Source organism: Phyllostomus hastatus, unplaced genomic scaffold (assembly GCF_019186645.2).
Source record: "Phyllostomus hastatus isolate PE091 unplaced genomic scaffold, TTU_PhHast_1.1 phas_scaffold_200, whole genome shotgun sequence".
Lineage (NCBI taxonomy): Eukaryota > Metazoa > Chordata > Mammalia > Chiroptera > Phyllostomidae > Phyllostomus > Phyllostomus hastatus.
Window position 1 is genome coordinate 8,287,072 of NW_025334016.1, and position 26,545 is coordinate 8,313,616.

The 26,545-nt window shown below is 38.4% G+C and overlaps 1 protein-coding gene across 2 annotated transcripts in view; it reads right to left on the reverse strand.

The window, feature by feature from the left end:
• Positions 1–24,831, reverse strand: part of MAOB (monoamine oxidase B) — a 116,191-nt gene extending 91,360 nt beyond the window's left edge. For both annotated transcript variants that reach the window (XM_045860611.1, XM_045860610.1), the window contains exon 1: positions 24,665–24,831. In XM_045860611.1, the coding sequence (XP_045716567.1) occupies positions 24,665–24,710 (46 nt within the window). In that variant the 5' untranslated portion in view covers positions 24,711–24,831. The remainder of the gene's footprint in view (positions 1–24,664) is intronic.
• Positions 24,832–26,545: the final 1,714 nt, after the last annotated feature.

Sequence of the window (26,545 nt, forward strand, 5' to 3'; positions counted from 1 at the left end):
TCTCATTAAAGTCTACTCAAAATGAAATGACTTTCAATGCTATTTATGAAACTATTCAACTCACCAAGAAAAACTCTGGCTTCTGAGTCTAATTCCTTTCCTCAGTGCCAAGAAAAAGCTGTAACACACCCAGATACGAGAGGTTTCATTTTATTAGCTCAGGTGCTCCAAGTCTCTGAGCACCAAGACCAGACAGGAGAGAAACATGGTGTCAAGGCAAAGGCATGAACATGGCCAGAAATGGACTATTTGGAAATGTGTGCATGGGAAAATCTGTCCTTTAAGTTTTTAACCACTTTCAAACAGAAGTCAAATAGGTGGAGGGACCAATTGTGGCATTAAAATATTAGCCAATAATCACAGGCCAAGCACAATATGTTTTTTAACCTAACCTAAAAAGCTCATGTTAAAGCTATCAGTCCCACCCAAAGAGTGTGTAGACTTAGACCCATGTAGGAGTACATATATGTGTTATCAGTGTCTAGCATATTAATGTGTGAATATGTGTGTGTGCATATGCTGAAGCTGTGAACAATACACATAACTAGAATTATTCAGGGGTGGGAGTGAAATGCAGCAACAAGGCAGAAGTTGCCACTGCTCCTGCACTGTTACTGGGAATTGGGTGCCACCCTTCCTGCAAAAATAGGGGGACAACACAAAGTAAGTAAGTGTAGTAAGTAAGTGTAGTAAGTAAGTAAGTGTAGTAAGTAACTGGAGCTGGAGAAATAAAACATGTATTCTTTTGAAATTATGACACCAACAATTAGAATCCTTGTGCATGTTTGGTTTTTGTTTTTGCTTATAGTAACTCAACTAGAATAGACTTTGTGTCCAGAATTCTAAGTTGTAAACAAATAGCAATGAAAAAAAAAGAAAAGATACAGTTTTTTCTGGAAAATACCATCAAGGAGTCCTGTGAGGAGTATGAGCTAAGAAATGGTGCCAGGAGGGGAAAAGGGCAAAGATGTGTTTTCTTAGAAGCTGCCTTCACATGTTAACCTTAAAGCTAACCCTCCTGGCTTTATCATCCTCATGCCTAAGGTCAGCATTTCTGACAGCACCCTATCTCTAAGGAGACAAGTTGCATCCTTCATCACCAGGGAAAGTCAGTAATCTCACCCAGGGTTCAGGAATTTACCCTGAATTTTGTTCATGATACCACATAATTTCATTTACTGGACTAATTCCAGGATTTGCTGTATAAGTGATTGACTTTTTGTTATAAATTTATACTTTCTAGAGACCTAAAATTAAGCACTTAGAGTCATGTAATTGCAACTTCTCTTAAACCACAGTCTATTGCCACTAACCCTTCTTATTTCAGAAAAATAAAATGCAAGTAAATTGATAAAAGTGCTTTCCCAAAGGTCAACTTTATATCAAATCAAATAAAAATAAACTCAACTACTTGATATTTTATGAAATTTACTTCAATTACAACATAATAAACAGATTGGGAAAATGAGAGAGAGATGCACCTTATGTTTTCCAAAGCTCAGAAGCTATTTCTCTTAATTGCTTTTTCTTTGAACAGCATCTTTATTAGGTTATTGTATATATTCTGGAACTTAATAATATTGTTTATATTGTGCTTCCCAAACTGATGAATACAATGTAATTATTGTTCACTAACTGAGGGAATGTTTTGCATCACAATCTGTAACTCCAGGCTTATGGGCCAACTGAAATGCCCCAATATTTGTAGAAAAACTGTGACTAAGGAAAATACTATTACACATTAAATATAATATCTAAATACACATAAATATATTCACATAAATATACGTATCTTATATATAAGTATATACTTAAGTACACATGTAAGTATTTTCCTTGGTTCCAACATTCATGTGAATATTGGAACTTTTTGCCCAAAGGAGCTCCTCCAGCCCCAACCATCTGGGAAAAAACATATGGAAGAAGCAGGCAGCTAATTTGGTCAGGCACCTTTACTCATGTGCCTTTACTAGAACTAGAGGCTTCCCTGTCTTCTTCTAGTCTCCTCCACTATCACAGTCAACTTTTCTTTCCAGAAAGCAACACAAAATTACTTTCTAGGTGAACTCATACTATGTTGTATACAGAAAAATCACTGAAAATCACATTTTAAAATCTTAAGAAGATAATTTTTGAAAGGTTAAGCATAGACTTACCATATGACCCAGCAGTTCCACTCCTAGGTATAGATATATCCAAGAGAAATAAAAACATACATCCACACAAAAACTCATACACCAATGTTCATAGTAGCATAAATCACAATAGCCAAAAAGCTAAAACAACCCAAATGTTTATCAACTAATAAAGAGATAAACAAAATGTGGTATATCTATATAATGGAATATTATTCAATCATAAAAAGGAATAAAGTACTAACACATGGCAGCTACAATGTGGATGAATCTTGAAAACATCATGCTGAATGAAAGCCAGACCCAAAAGTTCATGTATGGCATGATTCTGTTTATATGAAATGCCCAGAACAGGCAAATATCTAGAGAATGAAACTAGATTAGTGGTTTCCAGAGGTTGGATGGTGGTCACGGTGGTACCAATGTTGGTGAATAAAGAATGACAACTAATAGATGTAGGGTTTCTTTTTGGGAGGATAAAAATATTCAATAGTAACACTGAGATCATTATTACACAACCTTGTGAATATGTTAAAAAAAACTATTAAATTGTATGCTTTAAATGACTGAATTGTATGTATGGTATGTGAATTATACATAGCAATAAAAATGTTATTTAAAATCTTAACAAGTTGAAATTTTAGAACTAGGTAAATTTTTTTATTATTATCATTACTTTTTAAAGTTATTTTGAGATTTTAGTAAAAGATGTTTTAGCTGGTGTTGTGGATGCACCATCCATATTCCCTCCTAATCCATTTCTATTTGAGCCCATAACTAAAACTGACTATGTCCAAGGGCTTATTTCTTGTTGCAGGTGCCATTAAGTATCCCAGCCGCCTCGCACCTCAGTGGAGATAACTGAGGTATATCTTACACTCATTCCCTGAGGTCCCCTGCAAGATTGAACACCAGTCACACATAGTGGAAACATGCTTGAAAATGCACCATTTCTTGATTTCCTTGCCTCCTCTATCGGTATTTTCTGGAATCACTTCCCAAATAAATGACTTGCACTCACATCCTGTCTCAGGATCAATTTCTAGGGGGAATACAAGGCAAGATACTTGTTACTCTTTCTTGCCTTCTCAAATAATATCCTTGTCATGCCCCATTAGAATGATTGGAAATGACAATTGGTTAAGTCATTAAAATTTTTTTTCTGTGGTTATATGTTTAACCACAGAGGTAGATTTGTAGAATTAGATTTTGTTGAATTATGTTTACAAATAATGCCCAGCTTACCTACATTTCTGTAATAGCTGCCACCAATATTTATATACCAGGTTGCATGGGAAATGTGGTGGCCTTTGGAGAAGGGGTCTCTGGAGTGACCATCTGCTCTTGGGGCTCAGACCAGAGGACTCTGAGGCTTCAGCCTACAGGTATAGAAGGAGCAGCTCCCACTGCAGCACAGTGAAAGGCCAGATGTAGCGTCTCCATCCCATGGAAACAGCAACAAAAGCTTCAGGAGAGCAGAGCAGGGACTTTGGACTTGGCTGAGACAAGCACATGGAAGGTTCTAGAATCAGCAAACCATTGGTGAGTAGGGAACCTTCCTTGTCCTCTGGGGTTCAGTTGGTATAACAGCACTACTCAGAGGGATAGAAAAACAGACACCATGGAAGCACAGCTATAAAATTATTGACAGCATAAAATAGAAAAATGTTGCTGGGACTCTTACATATTAAATTTTGGCTGAAAAGTTTGGTGAAAATATCATGTCTTTTCTGAAAACAATAAACCATGTGATTAGCAAAAATAACCCCACTAAATAATAAACAAAAATCTCATGAGGCACATAACAAGAGTATAATTGTCTCATTTTAGGTATTATATTTCCCAATGTATGTCATCCTTATAACTTATATTTACAAATAATTCAATGATCTGAAAGTCTTGTAGCCAAGTGAATTTCAAAGCTTTCAATTTTTCAGATTTTAGAGAAATAAAACAGTACATGGGCATATTTTATGTAATAGTTTTAATGACAATTGGGAAACCCACCCTTAAATTACTGCATTTTTATGTCTGCAGTAACATACAAGAAGGGAAAAAATAGGTTTACAGTTGTAAGTATGTGAAACAGTTTATTCTTACATGTATTATTTATTAATTGTATCATTTTCCATATGAACAATGGTAAACCTATTTTTGTCCAACTCTATATGATGAATAGCAAAGCACATGATTAGCAAGTGTTGCTCAAGTTTTGCTGAAAGATCCAGAAAATAGTTTCAATTTTCATAGCTTCAAGCATTTGGGAAATGCAGATAAGGGACTGTGGTGTATGAGGGTAGGTGAGAGCCATAGTTGCAATCACATAAGTGTTGAGGACATGAATGTTGAAAATGGAACAAGAAAACTCAAAGAAAAGGAGGATACTTGTTCATTAAAAATACAATTTTCCTAGCCAACAAGATGCTTTAATGGTTATTAATCCAGCATAACCACTATATTAAAGTAACTCAGAAAAGAAGAAAAACAATTTAAATGCAATTTAAAACCCGAAGTTCTAAATTTAGTTGTCAAAGCAAGGTTTAATGAGCCAATAATATTTACTATGAATCTACTAGGTGCAGGCATTGTGCCAGGTGTTAAAGGCTCCCGGGTGCCCCCCACCCAGGGGCTTTTAACAGGGAAGGCAGAAAAGGTATAAAACAAGGTGCCAGAAAGGTATAGCTGGGAGATACAGTGTAGTTCACAGAAGGCTATCAGAGAAGGAGACCCCCCAAAAAGTGAGTTTTAATATAAATTCTGGAAGATCATCAAGAGTTACCATAGTGATATGTGGAAAAGAGGAGCGTTAGGAAGAAATTCCACATGCAGAAGAGCAAGTGCAAAGGCCAGAGACTGTGGTAGATTATTCGAGGACATCAAAGTGGGCCAGTGTGATTGCAGAGCAGATGAAAGAAAATGGTGGGGGATGAAGCTTCCAAGGCAGGCAGGACTTAGGTCTGCAGTGTGTCCAAGCCACAACCATCACTTTGGACTTTATCTTGGTGTTAATGGGAGACCATTGAAGGGTTTAAACCAAAGGAGTGACCTCATGAGATTTGTATTTTATAAAGATTGCCCTAACAGAAGACAAGTCTAGAAGGACACATGCCAGGCTGTTAGCCGGGGTCACCTCAGGAGGATTAGGATGGGGTAAAGCCAATAGATAATCAACTTTGTCTTTGAACAACTTTATTGGCTTCATGACAATAATAAACACTTTTGTGTAGCTTATAATTTTTTCCATTGAAAACAAATTATTCTTCCTTCAGTGTAAGAGTGGACTAGGTGGATGAACCCTGATGACATTATGCTAAGTGAAATAAGCCAGACACAAAAGCACCAAATACTGTATGAATTGTTCTATGTGAAGTCTCCAAAGTAGTCAAATTCATAGAGACATAAAGTAGAATGGGGGTTTTCAGGGGTAGAGGAATATAAGGAATGGGCAGCGTTTCACTTTAGGATGATGACAAAATTCTGGAGCTGGATAGTGGTGATGGTTGCACAACAATATGAATGTACTTAATGCTGCTAAATTGTACACTTAAAATAGTTCAAATGGTTATGTTTTTTTACTGTATATTTTATCACAATGAAAGAAAATAGCAGACTGGAGAAGGGCTGGGCTGAATGATGGGACGTAAATAAGTAGACTCTGGGAACTACTGTGGTCCATGTGAGGAACCCCAGGTCAAGGAGACAGTGAGGTGAATAGGTCTGAGCTATATTTTGAAAGTGGAGAATGTGGAGGAAAAAAAGAACCCTCATACATTGTTAGTGGGATTGTAAATTAGTGTAGCCACTATGGAAAACAGTATGGAGATTCCTCAAAAAATTAGAAAGTATCTCGTATCTAGTATCCAAAAATAGACCTTGAAACAAGGAACTGGGTATCACTAGCTTATTTGGGAGGTGGTCTCAAGAAGTCCTGATAGGTTCTGGGGGATATGAGTCAAGGGAAAGAAGGTAGGCAATAAGGGCTTCAGTACTGAGTAGTCTGCCAATGTGGGCACAAGAACTCGATCCTACTGGGGGCCTCTGAGAGGCTGTGTGGAACACATCTCAATGATTCCAATTAAGAGGTGGGGAAGTTGGGTTATTTATCCTGTCAGCCCTAAGTAATGGCTATTCCTGGGGGCATTAACCATGCCCCACTGCTTGTCTGTCCTGGATGGGAGGTGAAAAGGTTCCATTGGCCAGAAAAAATCCTCAGGCAAAGACTTGCAGCAGTCAGAAACCATAAGTCTCTGTGTATGGGAATGGGTGCCAGAGGGGATGGTAGTAATCCTACAGTGTCCACTACAAACATCAAGGGTGTCAGTTTGAAAACTGGTCTGAAAGAGGTTTTCTTTCCCAAAACAGAACACTAAAGGTGAGTGAGTAGGCAAAGGAATCTGAAGGAGCAGCTAGACAAGTAGGAGGGAAACAGGGAACTTTGATGAGAAGGGATGTTTTAAAATGCCCAGTTAATATATAACATGAAAAACTGGAAGATGTTTTCTTAGATTGTGGGAATTATTTTGGAAAACATTATTCGTTAAATAAGTATTTATAAGGTCCAAACACCCTCTACCACAAGGCTCAGAGGCCAAAGATGTAGAAACCAATATTTAACTAGACAAGTAACAGTGTGAGAGTAATACAAGCCCTCAACATGTGTTTTAACTCTTCATCTTTTTTTGACTTTCCCCTTTATGTACAATTATACAAATCAAGACACTACACAAACTACTCTATAGGAAGGATGTATTTGTCGACAAAGAAAAATCTAATATTACCTTTTTTATGTCTACAAGAATTACATGGAACCAAGCTCCCTTAGAAATATGAAGCAGATATTGTTACTATTATTTTGAATAAGAATTTTGTTTATTCTTCAACACATAGTGTGTGTTGAATGGCAACACATAGTTGCCATTATTTTCACAGGAAGACTGAATAAGCTCTCACTTTATGAATTATTCACAAACATCATTTTTTATTGTCATTGAAGTCTTCATCCACTGTATTTCAAAAAATGTTAAAAAACAATGCCAGGATTTTATACATAGGATGCATGACTTAAAGACTGGTTTAAATTCTAAGTGCTAATATTTTCAAATCACCATTTTCTAAGAAAAGGTATTTAAACATCTTAACATACACAGATACATATATTCATTGGAAATTTAAAATTCACTGATGCTTTTAATTTTATAGATTGGTTTAAACTTATTCTCAAGCAATCTTTAAATGTGAAAACCATTTTCAAAGAAATTCATCTATAGGGAAGGAAGCCAGATTTAAAAGACATTTGTTTACTGAAGTATACCTTTACTCTTTGATGTTTTTACATTATATTTTTCCTTGTATTGAATTTATTGGGGTGACACTGGTTAACAAAATTGTACATGTTTCAGGTGCACCATTCTATGACACACCATCTGTACACTGTATTGTGTGTTCATCACCCCAAATCAAGTCTCCTTCCATCATCATTTACCCCCACATACCCTCCTTTAAAAGAACACAATAGGAGAAAAAGGTTTTATAATTTTCCTCAGCTTCTCACAGTTTTGTGTTCACAAACTAAAACCCAGAAATAAAACAAGCATAAACCCCCAAAATTTCTCTTCTGCACACAAAATGTTTTTGCTTCCCTTACATTACAGTCATCTCAACCTCTTTGTACTCCTCCCTGTTTCTCAGACCTGTCCACTGGAATCTCAATATTTTGGACTAGCAGACTGATTTATCTACAGAAAACTCAATTTCTCCATGGACACATTCTCCTTAAATCAGAGGGAAAATAAGAAAGGGAGAAAAGCAGATCACAGGCAGTGTATTATGGATGCTTTGTCTTTTATCAACTAGGACCATGTGATTTGCTTTCAGACTCTAACCACTCCTATGTGAAGTCCAATTTCAGATGACATAAAAGGCAAGTATGATATTCTACTCACCCCTCATAAAGCCAGGAATATCACACTATCTATGAGTAAGACCAAAAAAGCTAGCAGAGGACACAACACTTGGAAAACAAAACCAAAATTATCTTAGCATCCATTCTAACTTCAAAGGTGAGCTACTTTAAAGGACACAAATTTCTCTTCTATTTAAAAGGTATATTTTTTGCATAAGCCAGCAATTAATAGGCACAGAAAATATAATTTAACATGTTTGGTGTGTGTGAGTGTGTGTGTGTGTGTGTGCATGTTTTAAGCTTCAACTCTTTCCTGATTGCTTATTGCTAGATACCTGACAGCATCTAGCACATAGAAGGCACTGACTTCATGTTTTCTAAATGAAAGACTAGCAGCAGACAAAGGGAGACACATTGGCATGCTGCCAGCTAAGATTTGGGGTAGATAGTAAATATAAAAGGCTGAATCACAGGATTAAAAACTAGCCCACAATTTCCTTTTTACAGATATTTCCATAATTAATGTGCTTTGTTTCTTTTCTGTTAGAGAAGAGGATCCTCAAAGAATGTCATGACAATACTAGTAGTCTAGCTCTTCCTGGTTTGGTTTCACAGGTCTGAGAAGGACAGGATTTGTTTCTTTGTCTTTCTCTCTCCCTGGCATGGTGTTCTCACCACTGGAGTTTATATAATTCTGAATTATATATAGTCCCTGCCCTTCTGTATGCATTTCTAATTATTTTCAAGAAAATGATCTGGTAGGGAAAGTCTGTCTTTGTTTCCCAGATACTCTGCACTGTTGGACCCTAAGCACCTTGCTTTGAGTACTCTCACCATTCTGATGTAAATCAATCACACAACTCAGCAGTTGAGGTGTTGGTTATCACACCCAGTGATGTCTTTACAATTTGAACAGACACATTTGCTTAGAATCTCCAGAACCCAAAGGACAAAATTCCTGCCTTTCTAAGTCATGCTAAACATACTCTAAAGACAATTGTCTCCTTTACCCAACTATAAAACCAATAGCAAATTACTAAAACTATATATATGCATATACATATGTGTACACACATGTGCATGCACAAATACATAAAATGTGTGTGTGTGTGTGTGTGTGTGTGTGTGTGTGTGTGTGTGTGTGTGTATACCTCTCCAGGAGGTATCCAGCCATGTAATATGAAAAATAGAGACATTTATTGAAGGAGATGCAAGATATAAGAAACACTGTACATAGGACAATGATGCCTCAGTCCTCTTCAAAGTAGGCACCTTGGGACCTCACACAGTTCTCCCAGTCACCATCAGCTGCCCCACCATATTTTCCTGAATCTCATTGATGGTCTGAAATCTCTTCCCTTTCAAAGTTGATTTTAGCTTTGGGAAAAGCCAGAAGTCACAGGGCACCAAATCTGGACTGTAGAGGGGCTGAGTTGCCTGATTGATCCGATGTTTCATCAAAAAAGTCTGCACAAGACATGATGCATGAGCAGGTGCGTTGTTTTAATGAAGCTGCCAATCACCAGTTGCCCATGGCTGCAGCCTTCTGAATCATCTAAAGAGTTTCCATAAGGGAATGTTCAAGCTTAACACAAACTTTGATGCAGATTCATTGCTCTATTCACTCAGCCATTTTGAATGTGATGGCCACAGAGCATACATGCTCACTTAATGGTGTCCACCTCCCCCACTGACTAGTACAGTGAAGTCATCATTGTTCACACATGCATGTTCCAGTCCACTCTCCTTGGCTGCCTGTTTACATCGATATCATGCAAACCATTCTAGTTATATTAACAATACCTGGACTTTTTCCAGATAGACCTCATATGCATGTGGGGGAACCCCTCCAAAACCAGAATTATCTTCTGGAGGGTGGGTCCTTTGTAGTACAGGTTTACCCTGCTTGGTGAATGTTATAGGAACCCATTTTTGTCAGTGTACTAGCTGGGGTTGTTGTGAGAGGTTGCATTCAGCTTCAGTGAATTTTTTTTTGAAGACTCTTTCAACACATTTGCCCATTTCATGATGGGTGATTTATGAGCACACCTGCCCACACCATACTGAATGATCAGCAGTTTTTGACCTAAAACATCATGACCTCTGAGTGACTTTTTTTGTTTCCCCAGAAGAAAAATGTCCTCAAAGAGAAACATTATGCCAATGTGGAAGAGGTGAAACAAAAAACGGTAGAAGGACTATAAAGGCATCAACATTGAGTTCAAAAACTATTTTGAGCACTGGAAAAAAGTCTCGATAAGTGTATTGCATCAAATGGAGAGTACTTTTGAAGGTGACTGAAGTTTAAACATATAAGAATAAATATACATTTTTATAAGTAAATTCTGAGTTTGGGGAGTCCCATATATATCATATCATATCATGTTATATTTTTTCCTGGTCCTTACATCATTTGGTGAATTACATAGAAGATCACATCTCTGGACATGACAATTCAAAATGTTGTGACTTAGCACTGTCCCTAGGCCATTTTGGCTTCTGGCATCTTAAAAAAGCCGAAGTCCTTTCATGGCACCCACCTCCAACTTACTGAAGCTTCATGGTTAGAGCACCTTCTGACATGCAGAACAAAAATGCTGTTCAATTGTATGTCTAGATTAGGGTCCATGGCAGGGAGTCTTTAAGAGAAATTTGCATGTAGAAGCTTTATCAGGGTTCAATACATGTAAAGCAGTAAGAAAATCAGGATTGAGCAGAGGGAGGAGATGAACTGAGATACAGTCTTTATGGACGCCTTGGCCAATCCTACAATGAGCTCCACAGCTGAGATTATCCTTCAGAGTTGTCATGAATTGAGCAAGGGGCCCAGGCCTCTATACCTCCATATCTGTTGTAGGGTGACCCCAGGGAAGAGGCATACCCTTGGGTGAGTCAGCTCCTCTCAGTCAAGGACAAATTCCAGAGAGGGGCTCAGCTGTGAGCCAGCACCAGTCAACACTCTCAGGAGATGAGGGACTAACTGTCCTGAAGAGGGCTAGGTAGCCCACTACAGCATCCACTACACTGCCATTTTAGGGCTAACAGTAAAAAAACAAAACAAAACAAAACAAAAACCCCTGAAATTTTAGTGCCCTGTGTGTGTTAGAGCAGTGGTCCTCAACTTTTTTGGCACCAGGGGCAAGTTTCATGGAATACAATTTTTCCACAGATTGGGAATGGGAGAAGTGGGGTGGGGACAGGTGGTAATGCAAGCAAAGCTTTACTCGCTTGCCCACTGCTCATTTCCTGCTGTCTGGTCTGGTTCCTAACAGGCCACAGACCATTACCAGTCCACAATTCAAGGGTTGGGAAATCCCTGTTTAGAGCATGGATTTGAATTTCGACCATTTAAGCTACATTTTAAAGAGAAATATTTATATTAGCTGACTATCTTTCTAATAATTCCTATCACCAAATCATTCTTCAGGTCCTTTAAGGCCCGGAGGTGAAGGTGCTATCTTCCTCTCCTCTGTGTTATCTGTACCAAATGAACTTTATTTGGGTCCTTTCCCACCAGCTCTCAACATTTGCCACCCTCTGTTTGATGTGCCCCTTCCATCTGTATATTCCCACACCTAGCCCAATGCTTGGTAAATAGGACACTTAATAAGGGTATATTGAATAAAGGAATCAATCAATCATTAATAAATGAGCAAACATGACTTCTTTTTCTCCACTGAAGAAACAAGATAGAAAAACACATTTGATGAACAAATATGATTCATTTGAGTGTATGCCTTTGTGTGTGCCTATCATCAGTGCTTAAAAAGGAGTATTTCATTTTTGACTGACATAGAATAAAAGGGCTATTCTCAAAGCCAACTGTATCTTACATGACTCCTAAATAAATTAAAATATACCATAGGATTTCAATGTGAACTAGAGAGGAAATTAAGATTTAAACAGGAAACAGCTCTTTGATCAGCTGTTATAATAGACTGTAGACAAAGGCTATATTCATGTCTTAATCTAGGTGGGTAAAAATAATCGTAGAAAATGATTTGTTATAAGCTGTTTCTTTTCTGTGCTGAAAGACAACAGAAGTATCTAATTAATGATGTTAAACCTCTAGAAGCACAGGATGAATGGCATCCAAAAATTTTAAAGTATTATATATATATAAAAAAAGCCCTGGCCAGTGTGGCTCGGTTGGTTGTCATCCTTCAAATCAAAAGGTCATGGGTTCAATTCCCTGTCAGGGCACATGCCTGAGTTTCAGGTTCAGTCCACAATCGGGCCACATGCAATAGGCAACTGATTGCTGTTTCTCTCTCACATTGATGTTTCTCTTCCTCTCTTTCTCCCTCCCTTCCTCTCTCTCAAGAATCAATAAAATAAAAAAATGTTTTAAATAAAATTTAAAAATTATATATATGTACTTATTAAATAATAGTAGAGATATGAAAAATCAGTTTTCCAACATATTGTAGAGAACAAAATTTGCCACCAGTGAAATTTTATAAAACTAAAGATATTTGTAACTTCTAGTACCTACAACTTCATTAAGTTATAACTGCAAACTGCTGAAGAACCATGATTTTTCTCTGTATTATTTTGGGATGGGGGCAATGTTGGCTTCCTTTTGAAGTAATTAAAAATCCCGTTATTAAAATTCCACCATAAAGAAAATTGGTAAAACTTTCTTGAGATGACAATTTTGCAGCTCTTATTAAATGCCTTCAAAGGATTACCAACATTTATTTCTAAAAATTTTCTTAAGAAATAATCAGAATCATGCAGATTGCTTTCTATTTCTAATAGCTTTAAAATAGCAGAAATTTAGAAATACAGGTGTTTAGCAATAGGGGATTGTTTAAATAAATGAAATATTATCTTATGAAGTAACATAAAGTTATCAAGATTGTATAATAGAAGAGCACCTAAGACATAACTGCACATTCATAATATGCTATTATTTATTTTAAAAGGGCTACCCATGATGTGGTAAATACAACAGATGGTGTGCAAAAGTAAAATATAGGTTGCAATAGTAACAGTAGTTAGGGGTTTTTTTAAGGTAAATTACAGATAATTTTCATTTTCTTTTTGCCCTTTTCTATAATTTATACATTTCACAATAAGTACTGTTTCTGAAATTCATATTATTAAAAAAAATTCCCACCTCTCCAAAAAAAATCCTTAAACTGTAAATCACCAAGAAAGAATATGAGTTCATCTTTCATTTACATGAGTGGTGTTCTTAAAAATTTTGAGGGAATATTGGTTATTAATTAATTTGTTTATTAATTCCTCACTGTAGCCTGTGTTATCTGAAAAAGAGGTCAGGTTGGATAACAAAAACTCTTCCAAAGAGCTTGTTGCTCTTTCCAGGAGAAAACTTGAAAATAACCCCAAAAAGGGAAGTATAATTAAGAATATAATTATAAATACACAGTTTAAGACAGAAATACAGCTAGGATCACAGGAATTAAAAGTAGCTCCAACTCCAAAAGATGAGGTCAGGATTCCAAATTCAATGTAAAAAAAATCATTGGAAATGTTTTCAAGATAAAACAAAAGGCAAGATTACCTAGGCTGGAAGGAGAGCAAATCAAACAATAGACCTAATAGGTCACCTTCACCATTGTGCAATTCTGACAAATGATGATGGGGCTAGAGTGAGAAATGGCCTTTGTTAAGAATAGTATAGGAAATGTAGAAGCCAAAGAACGTATATGTACAACCCATGGACATGAACTAAGGGTGGGGGAGGGGTGCAGGGCAGAGGGGAATAAAGAGGGGAAATGGAACAACTATAATAGCATAATCAATAAAATATATTTAAAAATAAAAATAAAATAGAAATGGTCTTGGTAAGAGATGACTAACAAGATCAAGAGCTTAAACTTCTGACATTAGGTAAAATTAACTAGAATCTGACATTTAAGATGCTATTAAACAGAGACTGATAACATGACAAATATTTGAAAGGTCAGACGTAACCATAGATGCTTTCTGATTGTGCTCTCTCTCACAAAACAGGTTTCAATGACAACTTTTATATAACAAATAGGATGACTGATTCACTTCATGTTTGAGATTGCCCAAGATATGGGTTTCTCATTTAGTAAATTGGGTCAAAGCCCTTAGAAAGATCTCTGATTTTATTTTTAAGCAAAAAATTTAAATAATGTCAAGTCCTTAAATTCTAATGATAAAACTTTAGGGGGAAAACATTAATTTTTTGTGATACTTCTTTTCTAGGTGGACTCTCAGCAAAATAGAAGAAAGCAAAGCATGCCTTTGAAGACTTTCTTCCCATTCTTGCCTCCCTTCTGTCTCTTCCTCTTGCAACTTTCCTTAGGGTTGAGATAATCCAACTCATTATAATCAGCTGATCACCTCTCAATCTGTTCTGAACTTCTACCTAACTCTTGGCTTCCCTGTCTTTAGGTTTACCCTCTTTCACTTATCAGGCACACAACTGCTCACCTTATCTTTACAGCATAAATTTTCAATGGCTCCCTATTTCCAACCACAGAAAAAAATCTAACTACTACCTTTGCTTTTCAATATGTCATCATTTGATCCTGCCTTCTTTCTATTAATTTTATAACCCTGTCTCCCCATCTTATTATTCTAGTCTTGCTGGGATGTGTACCTTTATATAAACAGAAATAGCTGTTACTTATTGTGTCTCCATGATTTATATTATTCTTCTAAACTTTATTTTTTAAGATTTTATTTATTTATTTTTAGAGAGAGGAGAAGGGAAGGAGAAAGAGAGGGAGAGAAACATCAATGTGTGGTTGTCTCTTACCCATCACCCACTGGGGACCTGGCCTGCAACCCAGGCATGTGCCCTGACTGGGAATCGAACCAGCGATCCTTTGGGTCACAGCCCGTGCTCCATCCACTGAGCTACACAAGCCAAGTGTCTTCTAAGCTTTAAAGACTGTCTCTCCTTGTCCACCCACCCAATCTTTTTTGTTTTTCAAGACCTATTAGAACCCAGGCCAATGTAGCTCAGTTGGAATGTCATCCCTTAAACTGAAAGGTCACAGGATGGATTCCCAGTTAGGGCACATGCCTAGGTTGCAGTTTGGTCCCTGGTTAGGGCACCTGTGAAAGGCAATCAGTCAATATCTGTCTCTTTCTCTCTCCCCCTCCCTCCCCCCTCCCTCCCTCCCTCCCTCTCTCTAAAATCAATAAGCACATTCTCAGGTGAGGATATATGTACCTGTTTGAATTCCACTTTCTATAGAGCAAAAGCAAAGCAGATTTTTTGGATACCTTTGATAATCCAATATGGAGTCACTATCAGCCATGCCAGTTATGTCAAGCAGCATGATGCCCAGGATTGAAGTAATGGGATGTAGTGGGAATGCCCTATGGGCCCAGATCACATAAAACCACAAGTCTAGACACTTGGATAAGGACTCCATCTGGACACTGATATGAATATGACCATCACCCACTGTGGGCTATAAGAATCCAGAGCTGCAGTCACTCCGTGCTCAAGCTTGGTTGTACCACAGGACACACTCAAAGGACTTCTGAGGACTTCTGCTCCACCAGAAGTGTGCTGCCACTGTAGCCTCCTGGCTTGAAACAAACACATGCCTCTCCATCTGTGGAAGACTGCAGTAATCGGTACTTTGCACCAGATGTTTGCTCTGTTTGCTCTATCCAGTAAGCCCTCCTCCCTTTCTGTGTGAAACCTATGTATAACTCATTGGCTTATTGGGGAGGTCTCCCCTAATAAACGTGGCATTGTGGAAAGTCACAAAGGTGTGTCAGTGACTCCTTTCTGGGATGCTCCCTTGCTCATGACACACTCTCTTAATGAGATCTTCTCCAACTCCTTGGATTTTCAATGATTTCTTCTATGTAACTTAGCCATTGGGTCCCACAGTATAGAACTCAATTATATATTATTATTAATGGTTCCTTATGTGATGGTCTTGTTTCCTAAGGTAAGAATTTGGTATTACCCTTTTTCTATACCTTTCTTCAGTAAATAAACACCAGTATGTGCTGGGTTTATCAACACTGCCTACTGGGACTTGGTTTTGTATAGTACCTTTGTTTACTGAGTTAACTGAAGGGGTTGAAGATGGATTCATTTTGTGAATATAAAAGTAGAATGTAAAAACAGTGCTTTCAAAGTATTAGTGATTTTTACCTCTACAAAGCATCATTTGGTCAGGTTATTGTTTCAATTGTACTTCCTTATAAATCTGGGGTGCATTCCCCAGGGCAGTAATTTTATTCAAGAGAAGTGGCTATGAGTCCTGGAGCTAGCCTTTTGGCTTCTCTGGCCTGTTTTTCTTTGGACAGAAAACCAGGTGTTCTCACTAGTATCTAAAAACTCTAAAGATGCTTGCATCACCTTCAGTCACCAATGATTCTACTAAAGCAACCCTCTTTTTAGCTTAGAAGGGTTTTATGTGATTTGGATGTTCAAAATCAAGAAATACTTTTATACCATTATACTCCCTCTATTAAGGGAAATAATGACTTTTATGCAGAGACATAACTAAAAAACTAAGCTTAGCAAACTTGAGCCCTTCCAAAATGGTAATGCTATCCATTTAACCTGAGTAAATATCCAAAGCATTCTTTTATGGTTATAAAAACACTCATTCTGAACACAGCCTCTCAATTTGGCTCATCTTTTAGACTTAGAAGAGTATTCAATCTGGTGCATTTCCAGGATCCCCTCCATTAAGTACTATCAGTTCACTGGTAAAAATAGTATATTTAATGTTTATTGAGCATTACAGGAGTTAGCCCCAGGACCATCACTCCATTTTATAATCAAGGATCTGGAGACTGAGGAAGTAGGTAATGAACCCAAGCTGCAGTTAGGGACATAGGTAGGATTTGAACCATTTAACTTCTGTGTTATCCTGCTTCCTCTAGGAGGTGAAAAGTTTGCTCCATTTTTTTCAATAGGTTTCTAATTGTGGAGCTTACCTTTTCTGGATCCAAAGCCTAAGAAGACCCATGGTCATGTTCAAGGGACTCTACCAATTTAATTCAATTTCTGAGGGCTAAGTGGGCTGGGTTCCTTTCTAAACACCAGAGATAGAAAAATAAATCATACAAAGTCCTGAAATTTGGTCAGCCCTATGGTCAGATGTGGGGTTACATATGTTTAAACAAGGAATTTAAATGAGATTTAGTAATAGAAATACACGTGGAGCACTGTTAAGGCTATAAATATAATGCCATCAAATCTATAGATGAAACTGAAGGTTCACATGCAACAGGACACATGTCATTTGTCCCAGATGCTGACTGATATCTGCCATTGTCTTATGATCTTTTCACCTGTGATAATTTAATATTCAGTAATTTTAAATGTTATTTAAACTGTAGATGTTCTAATTCAATGTACATCAGTCAAGTGTATATGCATATATAATTTCAATCTTGACAGGAATAAAGAAATGTACATTTGAGAATTTGGTGATAACATACTAGTTGTCATTATTGATATCTGGAAAAGTAATACTTGACACTAAAACATTATAAGGATTTTACTATGTCAATGTAACATGAAGTGCTACTGAGGTCTCAAATGTCAGATAAGTAAGTCAGAAACTAAATTAACTCTTCAAGTTCACCTGAAAAATTTGACCCAGAAGTCATCTGTGTATTTATTGTCAAAATGCAAGAGCCATTACAAGTTGAATTTTCAGCTATAAGCTGTAGTATGTTTTCAAACAACTTTGATGACATACATGTCAGCTGCATAAGGTAACCACTTTACAAAAATCCTCTCAATGTGTGTTTTTGCAGCTATGTAACTGTGAACAAATGTTATCCAAACACATTATAAGTTCTTGTTATAGAGGAAATGGCTCATCTGAAAATGAGTAAAGGATAAAAGCCTGGAAATAGCTGCTCCTGTGTAATTACAGTTTTGCCAGGAACAGAAGAAATCCATTAGGGAAACAAATGCTAAATTGAGTGACATTGAGGTGATCCTAGTATTAACACCAAGTGAATTAGAAATCTTCATGTAGAAATGTGTTCTGCATTTAAAATTCTCGGTATATTTATCTCTTAAGTATAGTAAAAATAACTAGAGGTTAAGCTTTGCCTTTAAATTTAGCTGCTGGCTTTCTTGCATCATCTATAATACATTAGCAAATCATATGCAAGCCGGGAAAGTAGAGCTGAGAAATGCTTTCCCTGTTACATGATAATATTTCATGTGTGTGCATATCCATGTGCATGCACGGACACTAGCCACTTCCTCAATCCAAAGTTTGACAGTAGAGTCGGTTGGCACACTGGCACTTCATACCTGATAGTGGTTGGTGGTTATTTTATCACCCCAATTAACAATACTAGCTAACATCTACTCTGTGCTTGCCTGATACCAAGCCCCACTCCAAACACCTTACATGAATTTTCTTTTCTTTTTACATGAATTTGCTTTTAATCCTCTTAACCACTTTTGAAATAGATACTATTATTATCCCTATTTTCCAGATAAGAAAATGAAGGCATGGAAAGGTTATTGATTTTGCTTAAGGTGACACAGCTAGTTAGCAGTGGAACCAGGGTAGACACCATGATCTTAACCTCTGTGCTCTACCACTGCCCCTGAGGATAGGGAACCTAGACCTTACCATCCAGGCAGAGGAGAAAGAAAAGGTCATCATTCCCCTGGTTGGTGTGGGTAAGTGGATTGAGTGCCAGCCTGTGAACCAAAAGGTCTCTGGTTGGACTCCCAATTAGGGCACATGCCTGCCTGGGTTGCGGGCCAGGTGCCCAGTAGGAAGTGCGCAAGAGGTAACCACACATTGATGTTTCTCTTCCTCTCTTTCTCCCTCCCCCCTCTCTAAAAATGAATAAATAAAATCTTATAAAAAAGAAAACTGTCACCATTAATAGCCAAGCCAAGCCTTAAGCATGCTTTAGTGACTTCTGAGAATATATAGAGACATAGCAATTGTGACTCTGGGAGCACCTGGTTTTGCCCACATGGCCTACCAAGCAGGCCCCTCCCAGTGTGCTCCAGGTAGTAGAATTAAGCATAATGAACAGGGCTTTGTCATTCTAAACCCTCACAGAACTGCTCTCAAAAGTCAAGTTCCTAACATCTTGTTCAGCATGTAGACAGTGCTCAACATGCCACCTTTACTTATTAGTTAATAAATAATAGTATCATTTATTATTAATACATTTGTTATTATTTATTATAATTAAGAGGGGAGTCAGGTGGCTGAAGTGAGGACCAGATCAGAATAAGAATTAGAGCCAGACTAGAGTGATGGTGAAATACATATCTTAGGTTTTCAAAATTTCCCCTGATAAGGAACACAGTGGGTCCCAGAATCACAGTGAACCTGAGCTTCTCAGGCTCCTCACTAGATGAAATAAAGGCACAGGCTGGGGCAGGATGTGGCTGGAACCAGGCAGGTAACTGTTGATGCCTGCACATATACCTCAAATCCTATTGCCACCTTATAAATGCCTCACAGCAAGAAACATTATTGGTTGGTGAAAAGGAATATGTGATTACACAAAAATGTTTGCTTCTACTCCCATAGATTTTTGTAAAGACCCTAGAAGCTAAACAAGGATAGATTTTCCAAGAAGGTTCAAGCTGTACCCATAATGACCTTCATGTACTGTCCTTCATGTACATTTTATTTAATCATAACACAGTGTACAGTAATTCATGTTCATCCTTTCTAATCCTCTGTCATAAAGGCATTTAAAGTCTCATCTTACAGGTAAGGCAGCTGAAGGACAAAGAGGTTATAGAACTTTTAATGCGGCACACAGGTCAGTACAGGAAATGGGATTGACAATGCATCAGTTTGATAACAAAGTATATGTTCTTTTTACTTTCACATACAGCTTCTCTATGTCCTCTCCTTGAATGAGATATCCAAATTTCTAAGCACTTCCACACAATTATTAATTTTTAAATCACTCAGGTGGGCTATATGAGCCCTTGTGGGCCATCTCTGACACTCCCTGCCCAGACTAGTCCTGCCAGCTTGCAGCAAGCTTGCTCTCCTGAGCACACAGATCACCTACCAGTTGTTGCTTACAACTTTGGAGGCTGGCTCCAACTTTTTCAGGATCTTAGCCAAGTGCCTTCCACACCCAGATAGCTGAATCTCCTCTTTCAAGTCTAGCACACACTTTCTCTTTTTGGCTTCAAGTTTCCCTTTTTATTAGATTTTATTCTGAGGACTGAGCAAGAACCATTCCAGAATTGAAAAAGATAGTTTCCATGGTTCCACCAGCCCAAACACTAAAACCAAGCATTGGAACAGATACAATGTGCTGTGGTACACTTCCATCTGGAAAATGCAGCTACTTTGCCAACACTCCAGAGATTATCTACTTCTTACATGAAGGGCATATTGAGAGGTTTGTATCTAGATTGCACACATATTTTTAAAAAGTTGTTTCACAATTTTCTTGGACTTTTCAAGCACCAAAAAACTAAGTTACATATTAACCAGCTATATCCTCAGAACAGCTCTATTTATCTCAATGGGAGTGACTAAAATTTGCTGACAGCTTTAAAAATCAGCACATGTGCATGATCAGAATGTACCAAGTTTAATAATTAACAAAGCTTAAAAACAAGAATCAAATTCAGATAGTTTTAAATGTAAATCAGAGGATCAGTCACCTAACTAATTCTAAAATTCTGATTTTACTATGTTTCCTATTCTTAACATGATTTGACAGGAAATGTGAAAGGGTTGGTTGTGAATTGGTGTGAATTTTGGATCCAATCAATTATTACTTCATTGGTGTAATGTTCATTAATTTAACATATTTACTGAGTGCTAACTGGGCTGGACAGAGGTCTGGAGCTGGGGGTTGTGGGTCCTCTGGGGAGGAAACAAGATACCTTTCTGGGACCCAGAGGCTTACAGTATAGTGGAAAAGAAAGATATTGAATATACAGGCATACCTTGGATATATCAAGGGTTTGGTTCCAGACCACCACAATAAAGCAAATATAACAAGAAAGTAAGTCAAACAAAGTTTTTGGTTTCCCAGTGCATATAAAAGCTCTGTTTATGCTATACAGTAGTGTATTAAGTGAACAGTAGCATTATATCTTTAAAAGCCAATCATATCTTAATTGAAAAATACTTTATTGCTAAAAAATGCTGACTATCATTTGAACTTGTTAGAAAAAATAGTGCCGATAGACTTGCCTGATGCATGATTTCTACAAACTTTCAATTTGTAAAACATACACTATCTGTAAAGCACAATAAAGCAAAGTACAATAAAACAAAGTATGTCTGTACACAATCATACTAATATGTGAACAACTAAAATCTCATGGAAAGAACAAAGTGAAATAGTAGTTACACAGAGGCATCTAATCCCATCTGGGAGAGATTCAGGAAGGCTGCCCTGGGAAATGATATCTGAGCTAAGATTTGAGGTTAATAAAATATGTTCTATTTTCTCAGTTTCCTCATCTCATATAGAGAATGACTAAATACCTTCCTTCGTGTGGTGGAAGTAAACACCCTCTCTTCTAGTTCTGTTCTGGCCTCCTCTCTTCTCTACACTCCTGGTTTGGGTCATTTTATTTATTTCAGTGGCTTCAACTAAAACTTTGTAAGCCCAACTTCTTCCCTACATTTCTACCTGCTAGACATCTTTCCCTGGTGTCTTTCCAGCACCTCCACCTCCAGATGTCCATCTTTCCCCCAAACCTGCTATCCACTTCCTTACATGGCTCTTTTTGTTAACACTGTCACTCGATAGATGTCACTTTGTGAATGAAAAATCCTCAGTGGCCATTCAATGACCACAGAGAGAACTAAACCTTTTGAGGTTACATACAAGATTCCCCACAATTCATCTCAACTGACCTTTGTAGTTTGGTCTTCCACTAGACCCCCCAGCTGTCTACACTGAAGTTCTGAAGGTTTCCTAAGCATGCTACCAAGTTCCTTCACATATTTGTGATTTTTTAAATTAATTAATTAACTTTATAAAAAATTAAAAATAAAATAAAATCAACTTTTAAAATATTATAGTTGACATACAATATATTAGTTCAGGTGTACAACATAGTGATTGATATTTATATACCTAAACAAAGTGATCACCATAAGTCAAATAACCATCTGCTACCATACAAAGTTATTATGATATTATGCTGTACATTACATCCCCATGATTTATTTATTTTATAACTGGAAACGTGTACATCTTAATCCCATTCACTTTTTTGCATATGTCTCCACTCTCCTCCCTTCTGAAGCTGTTTCTTAGCTTAAAATGCTTTCTTTATCTAGTCCTCTGGTGAATTCATATTCATTCTTTAAGATCCACTTCAACTGTCACTTCCTCTGTGAAGTCTGCCCAGATTTTCCCAGACAGAGTTCAACTTTCTCTCCAATCACTTTCTCTAGATCTTTTGCATGCCCTACTAAAGCATCTGTCATCATAGGTCATTAATGTTTGTTCATGACTCTGCCTCCCACATCAACTTGTGAGCACCCCAGGGGCAACGGTCCTGTATAATTCACCTTTCATTTTCTTTGGGATAAAATGTGGAACAGGAAATAAATATTCATTGAATTAATGAATAATGAGTGAATGAATTAATGGACTCTTCTTGTAGTATATACTGCCTTCTACCTTATATTGTCTTTGTTTGGGTATCATATCTCTCTTCCTGAACTGACAAATCTCCATGGCAGTAACAATGTGATCCATTTTTGCATGCCTTACCACATCCTACCCTAAATGGTTATTGTTTGGATAAACAAAACTTTTGTAGGACCTTGTGTCATATGTCACAATTGTAAAGCCGTATTCACACTCACTGTTTCACTTGGTCTTCACACTGACCCTGTAATCTAGCCATGACTAGTTAGTGTGATTCTGAGGTAGTAAGTAAAGCAATTGAGCAAAGCTTTGGAACCCTACTTTCTTGGTTTTTAGAACAATTCCTATTCTGTGTAATGTTTTTTGAGAAAAAGAAGATCTGCTCAGCAATCCCTGGTTTTGAGAGTTTGAGGATGAACGTAGAGGTTCATGACTTTTTGGAAAAATAGCTAAACCCACTCTATCCTACCCATGAGTTTAACATAAATAACTTGAGTGAGCTTGACAGTTTGGAGTATGAATTAGAAAGAGCAAAATAAAGGGGGGAGAAGAAGAGAATCTGAACCCTTTAGATATACTTTGGACCAAAAAAGACTTTGGGGACCTGGAAAGAGAAATTTCAGCTTCCATAAGATGGAGTGCCTTGCAGGGCAGCATCAAGAAGCACTTAGTAATACTTTCTAAAATACCTAGGTAGACATGCTATTAAGTCTAAGTTCCTCCAGGAAAGAAGATATCAAAAATGTTGAAAGAAAACTGAATCTATATAGCCTTGGTCCACCTCAGTATGCTATTGTGTTTATTCATCTATGTACCTGCACCACTGGACACAAAGTGTAGCATGGGTGAGCTCAAGAGGGTCAGGCTGACTAAAGTGGTAGCCTGAAACCTGACTAAATCTGGAGCTAAGGAAGACTGAAGTGGAGGAAGGTACCCAGGACCAGGGCCAGCACCCAACATCCAATGCCCTTGTTTGCTCAACAAGCACAGCAGAGTCAGAGCACCTCTGTCCTGCTGACCTCACTGGGAACAAGACCAACCCCTGAACCTGAGATATGCGTCTTAGCCAACACATTCATGCGTGTCCTCATTACTGCTCAAGCACCAGGAGGCCCTGGGTATTGGGCAAAAGCATCCCCAGGGGTTTGTTAAACAAACTGTTGTGGAAGCATTGTTTATTCCCACTGACCCCACCCCATATGATGTGACTGACCCTCTTTGGGGAGTGGGGTCCCTCACTGACCTCATCTTTCCTTCTGACTTCTGTCTTTGGCAGCCTCTCTGTGTGAACAGCCATCCTCCCACACTTTCATTTCTCATAGGGTAGTCTCTGACCCCATATCTGCCAAATATGGGTTGGGCAAGAGAGAGTCAAGTTTTTTCACCCCATCCCTGCTGCGTGGTTTGGCTTTCCTGCATTGGTGGCGGGAGGAGGAGAGCATGAGAGAAGGTACATTTCCTAAGAAGGCCCTGCAGCCCCAGGTAGAACCATGACAATCATGGAAACCCAGAAAATGGGGATCAGGAGGGTCTTTGGCAATCAATTGCCCCGGAGTTCAACCCCTTCTTTCTGAACGGGGACATTCAGCTGTTCAAGGACATTTTCCTGATGTCAGGATAACAATACATTGTGGTGCATGCCTGCTCCAAGCGTGGCTGTGGAGTGCCTGGATCCGATTGGAGGAAGTGACTGATCTTCACTTGGGGCAAGTGACAGACCTTTGCTAACCCCAAGTAAGAGTCCCTCTCCTGCCCTCTCCCTTACCCCTTGCTTGGAAAATTACAGCAAGCATAGATTTGGCACTCTTCCAGGGGAGAAAGTCAAAGCCTCGTACCTTCAACAGACTTCCAGCCCCATGCTCTTCTGTTCAGGGGCGCACCAAATACTCCCCCTGAGGGAGCTTTCCGTGCGGCACCCTGGACACACTAGATCCCCGCCCGTGCATGGAGAATCTAAGGGCTCCTAGGCTCAACCCCCGCCCATGGCAGCCCTGCAAGCCTCTCCTAGCCTTCACTTCTCCGAGTGCTGGGGCAAGGAGGACACGAAGCCGCAACTGACCTGAGATACCGCCCCCCACCACGACCACGTCGCATTTTCTGCTCATGTTGCTCTCTCCTCTCCAGGCCACCTGGGTGCCAGCTGCTCTGGTCTCTTGGTCCCAGCTCCCACTCGAAGTGCAGCCTGAAGCACTATTTCCTCTGCTGAACCTCTAGATTGCCTGCTGCCCAGGACGCTGGGGAGCGGAGCCCCGCCCACGGGTCTACGACGCCCTGGTTGGTGGAGCGCAGCAGCTGCCTCCGCCCTCTGCTCCGCAGCTCAGACCTGCGGAAGGGTGGGCTACTGGGCCGAGAGATGCATCTGGGGCCTGCAAAAGTGCTTTCCTGGAGGCACCAGCCTTGGCCTTCTTCTGCACAGTGTTTTCCCATCAGCTTCCCTAGTGCGAGATTGAGCTTGGGGTTGGGAACATAGCAGTTTGGGGTGCCTTCCTCCAGCAGCCCAATTACTCCCGGAATGGAGCAATACAGATAGTAACAAATATTAATTGAACTCTTCCCAGGTACCCGGCGCCTTAGTAAGGCTTTACATTGCATGATTCCAGTTGAACCTTACAACAACCCATTTTACACATGAGGAAAGTGAAATAAAATAGTGACCAGCAAAGGCAAGATAAAAAGCCAGAAAGAAAAACAAAGCCAACAAAATTCTGAGATGCACTTTGACCCACCACACAGTGTTGTCATTACCTTGGCACATACTTGAGTGGGATTCTCAGATTTCTCATTTTCCTTTCAAATGCCTACTTCTTTCCCCAATGCCCCTGCCCATGTGCCCACAATTAACTCAGGAAGGTTCTTCCCTAGTATTGCAAATGCAGAATCTAAAGACAATCTTAAATTGCCACACTTTTGCAAATGATGGAAATAACCAACTGTTCCTTGAGCAAATCAATGTGTCAATGCTAGGAGCTGTTCAGGTAGGAACCTAGAAAACTGGTGGTGACAAGGGCAATGACTTGGATGGGCAGTGTGGAATTTAGAGACCCACCTTTAAACAGCAAGGGGAGTTATTTATGGCCTTGGGATGTGGGTAATGGATCCTGGCATTGCCAAACATAAGAATGATTCAACAATATTATAGGTGTTTACTAAATAGAAATAATATATGCACCCCTATGTTCAATGGCAGTACTATTTCCAATAGCCAAACTATGGAAACAACCCAAGTGCCTATCAATACAGTGGATAAAAAAGCAATGGTACATATATACAATAAAAAAGTATGAAATCTTACCATTTGCAAAAGCATGGATGGATTTAGAGGGTATTATGTAAGTGAAAGAAGTCAGTCAGAGAAGGGCAAATACCATATGATTTCACTTACATGTGGAATCTAAAGGACAACATAAATGAACAAACAAAACAGAAATAGACTCATAGATACAAAGAACAGACTAAGGGTTGCCAGAAGGTTGGGGGACTGGGTGAAAGGGTTGAAGGGATTGAGAAGTACAGGTTGGTAGTTACAGAACAGTCACAGGGATGTAAAGTACAACATAGGGAATATAGTCAATAATGTAACAACTATGAATGGTGGCAGGTGGGTACTGGCAACATTGTCAAGGTCACTTTGTAAAGCATATGATTGTCCAACCACTATGCTGTAAACCTGAAACTAATACAAAATCACATTAAATGTAAACTGTAACTGAAAAAAAGAGAAATCTATTATTATAATTAAAAAATACATTTAGAAACACTGCTTGAAAGGAGATCAAGATAGAAAATTCAACTATAATTCTTGATATATTGTCAAAATATTAGAAAATAAAATTCAAAAATTCCATTCATTATAGTATCAAAATTAACAAAATATTTAAAAATAAATTTAGGAAAAGATAATATGTGTTTTAGCTGAGGTGGCTCCAATTAAAACAGAGCT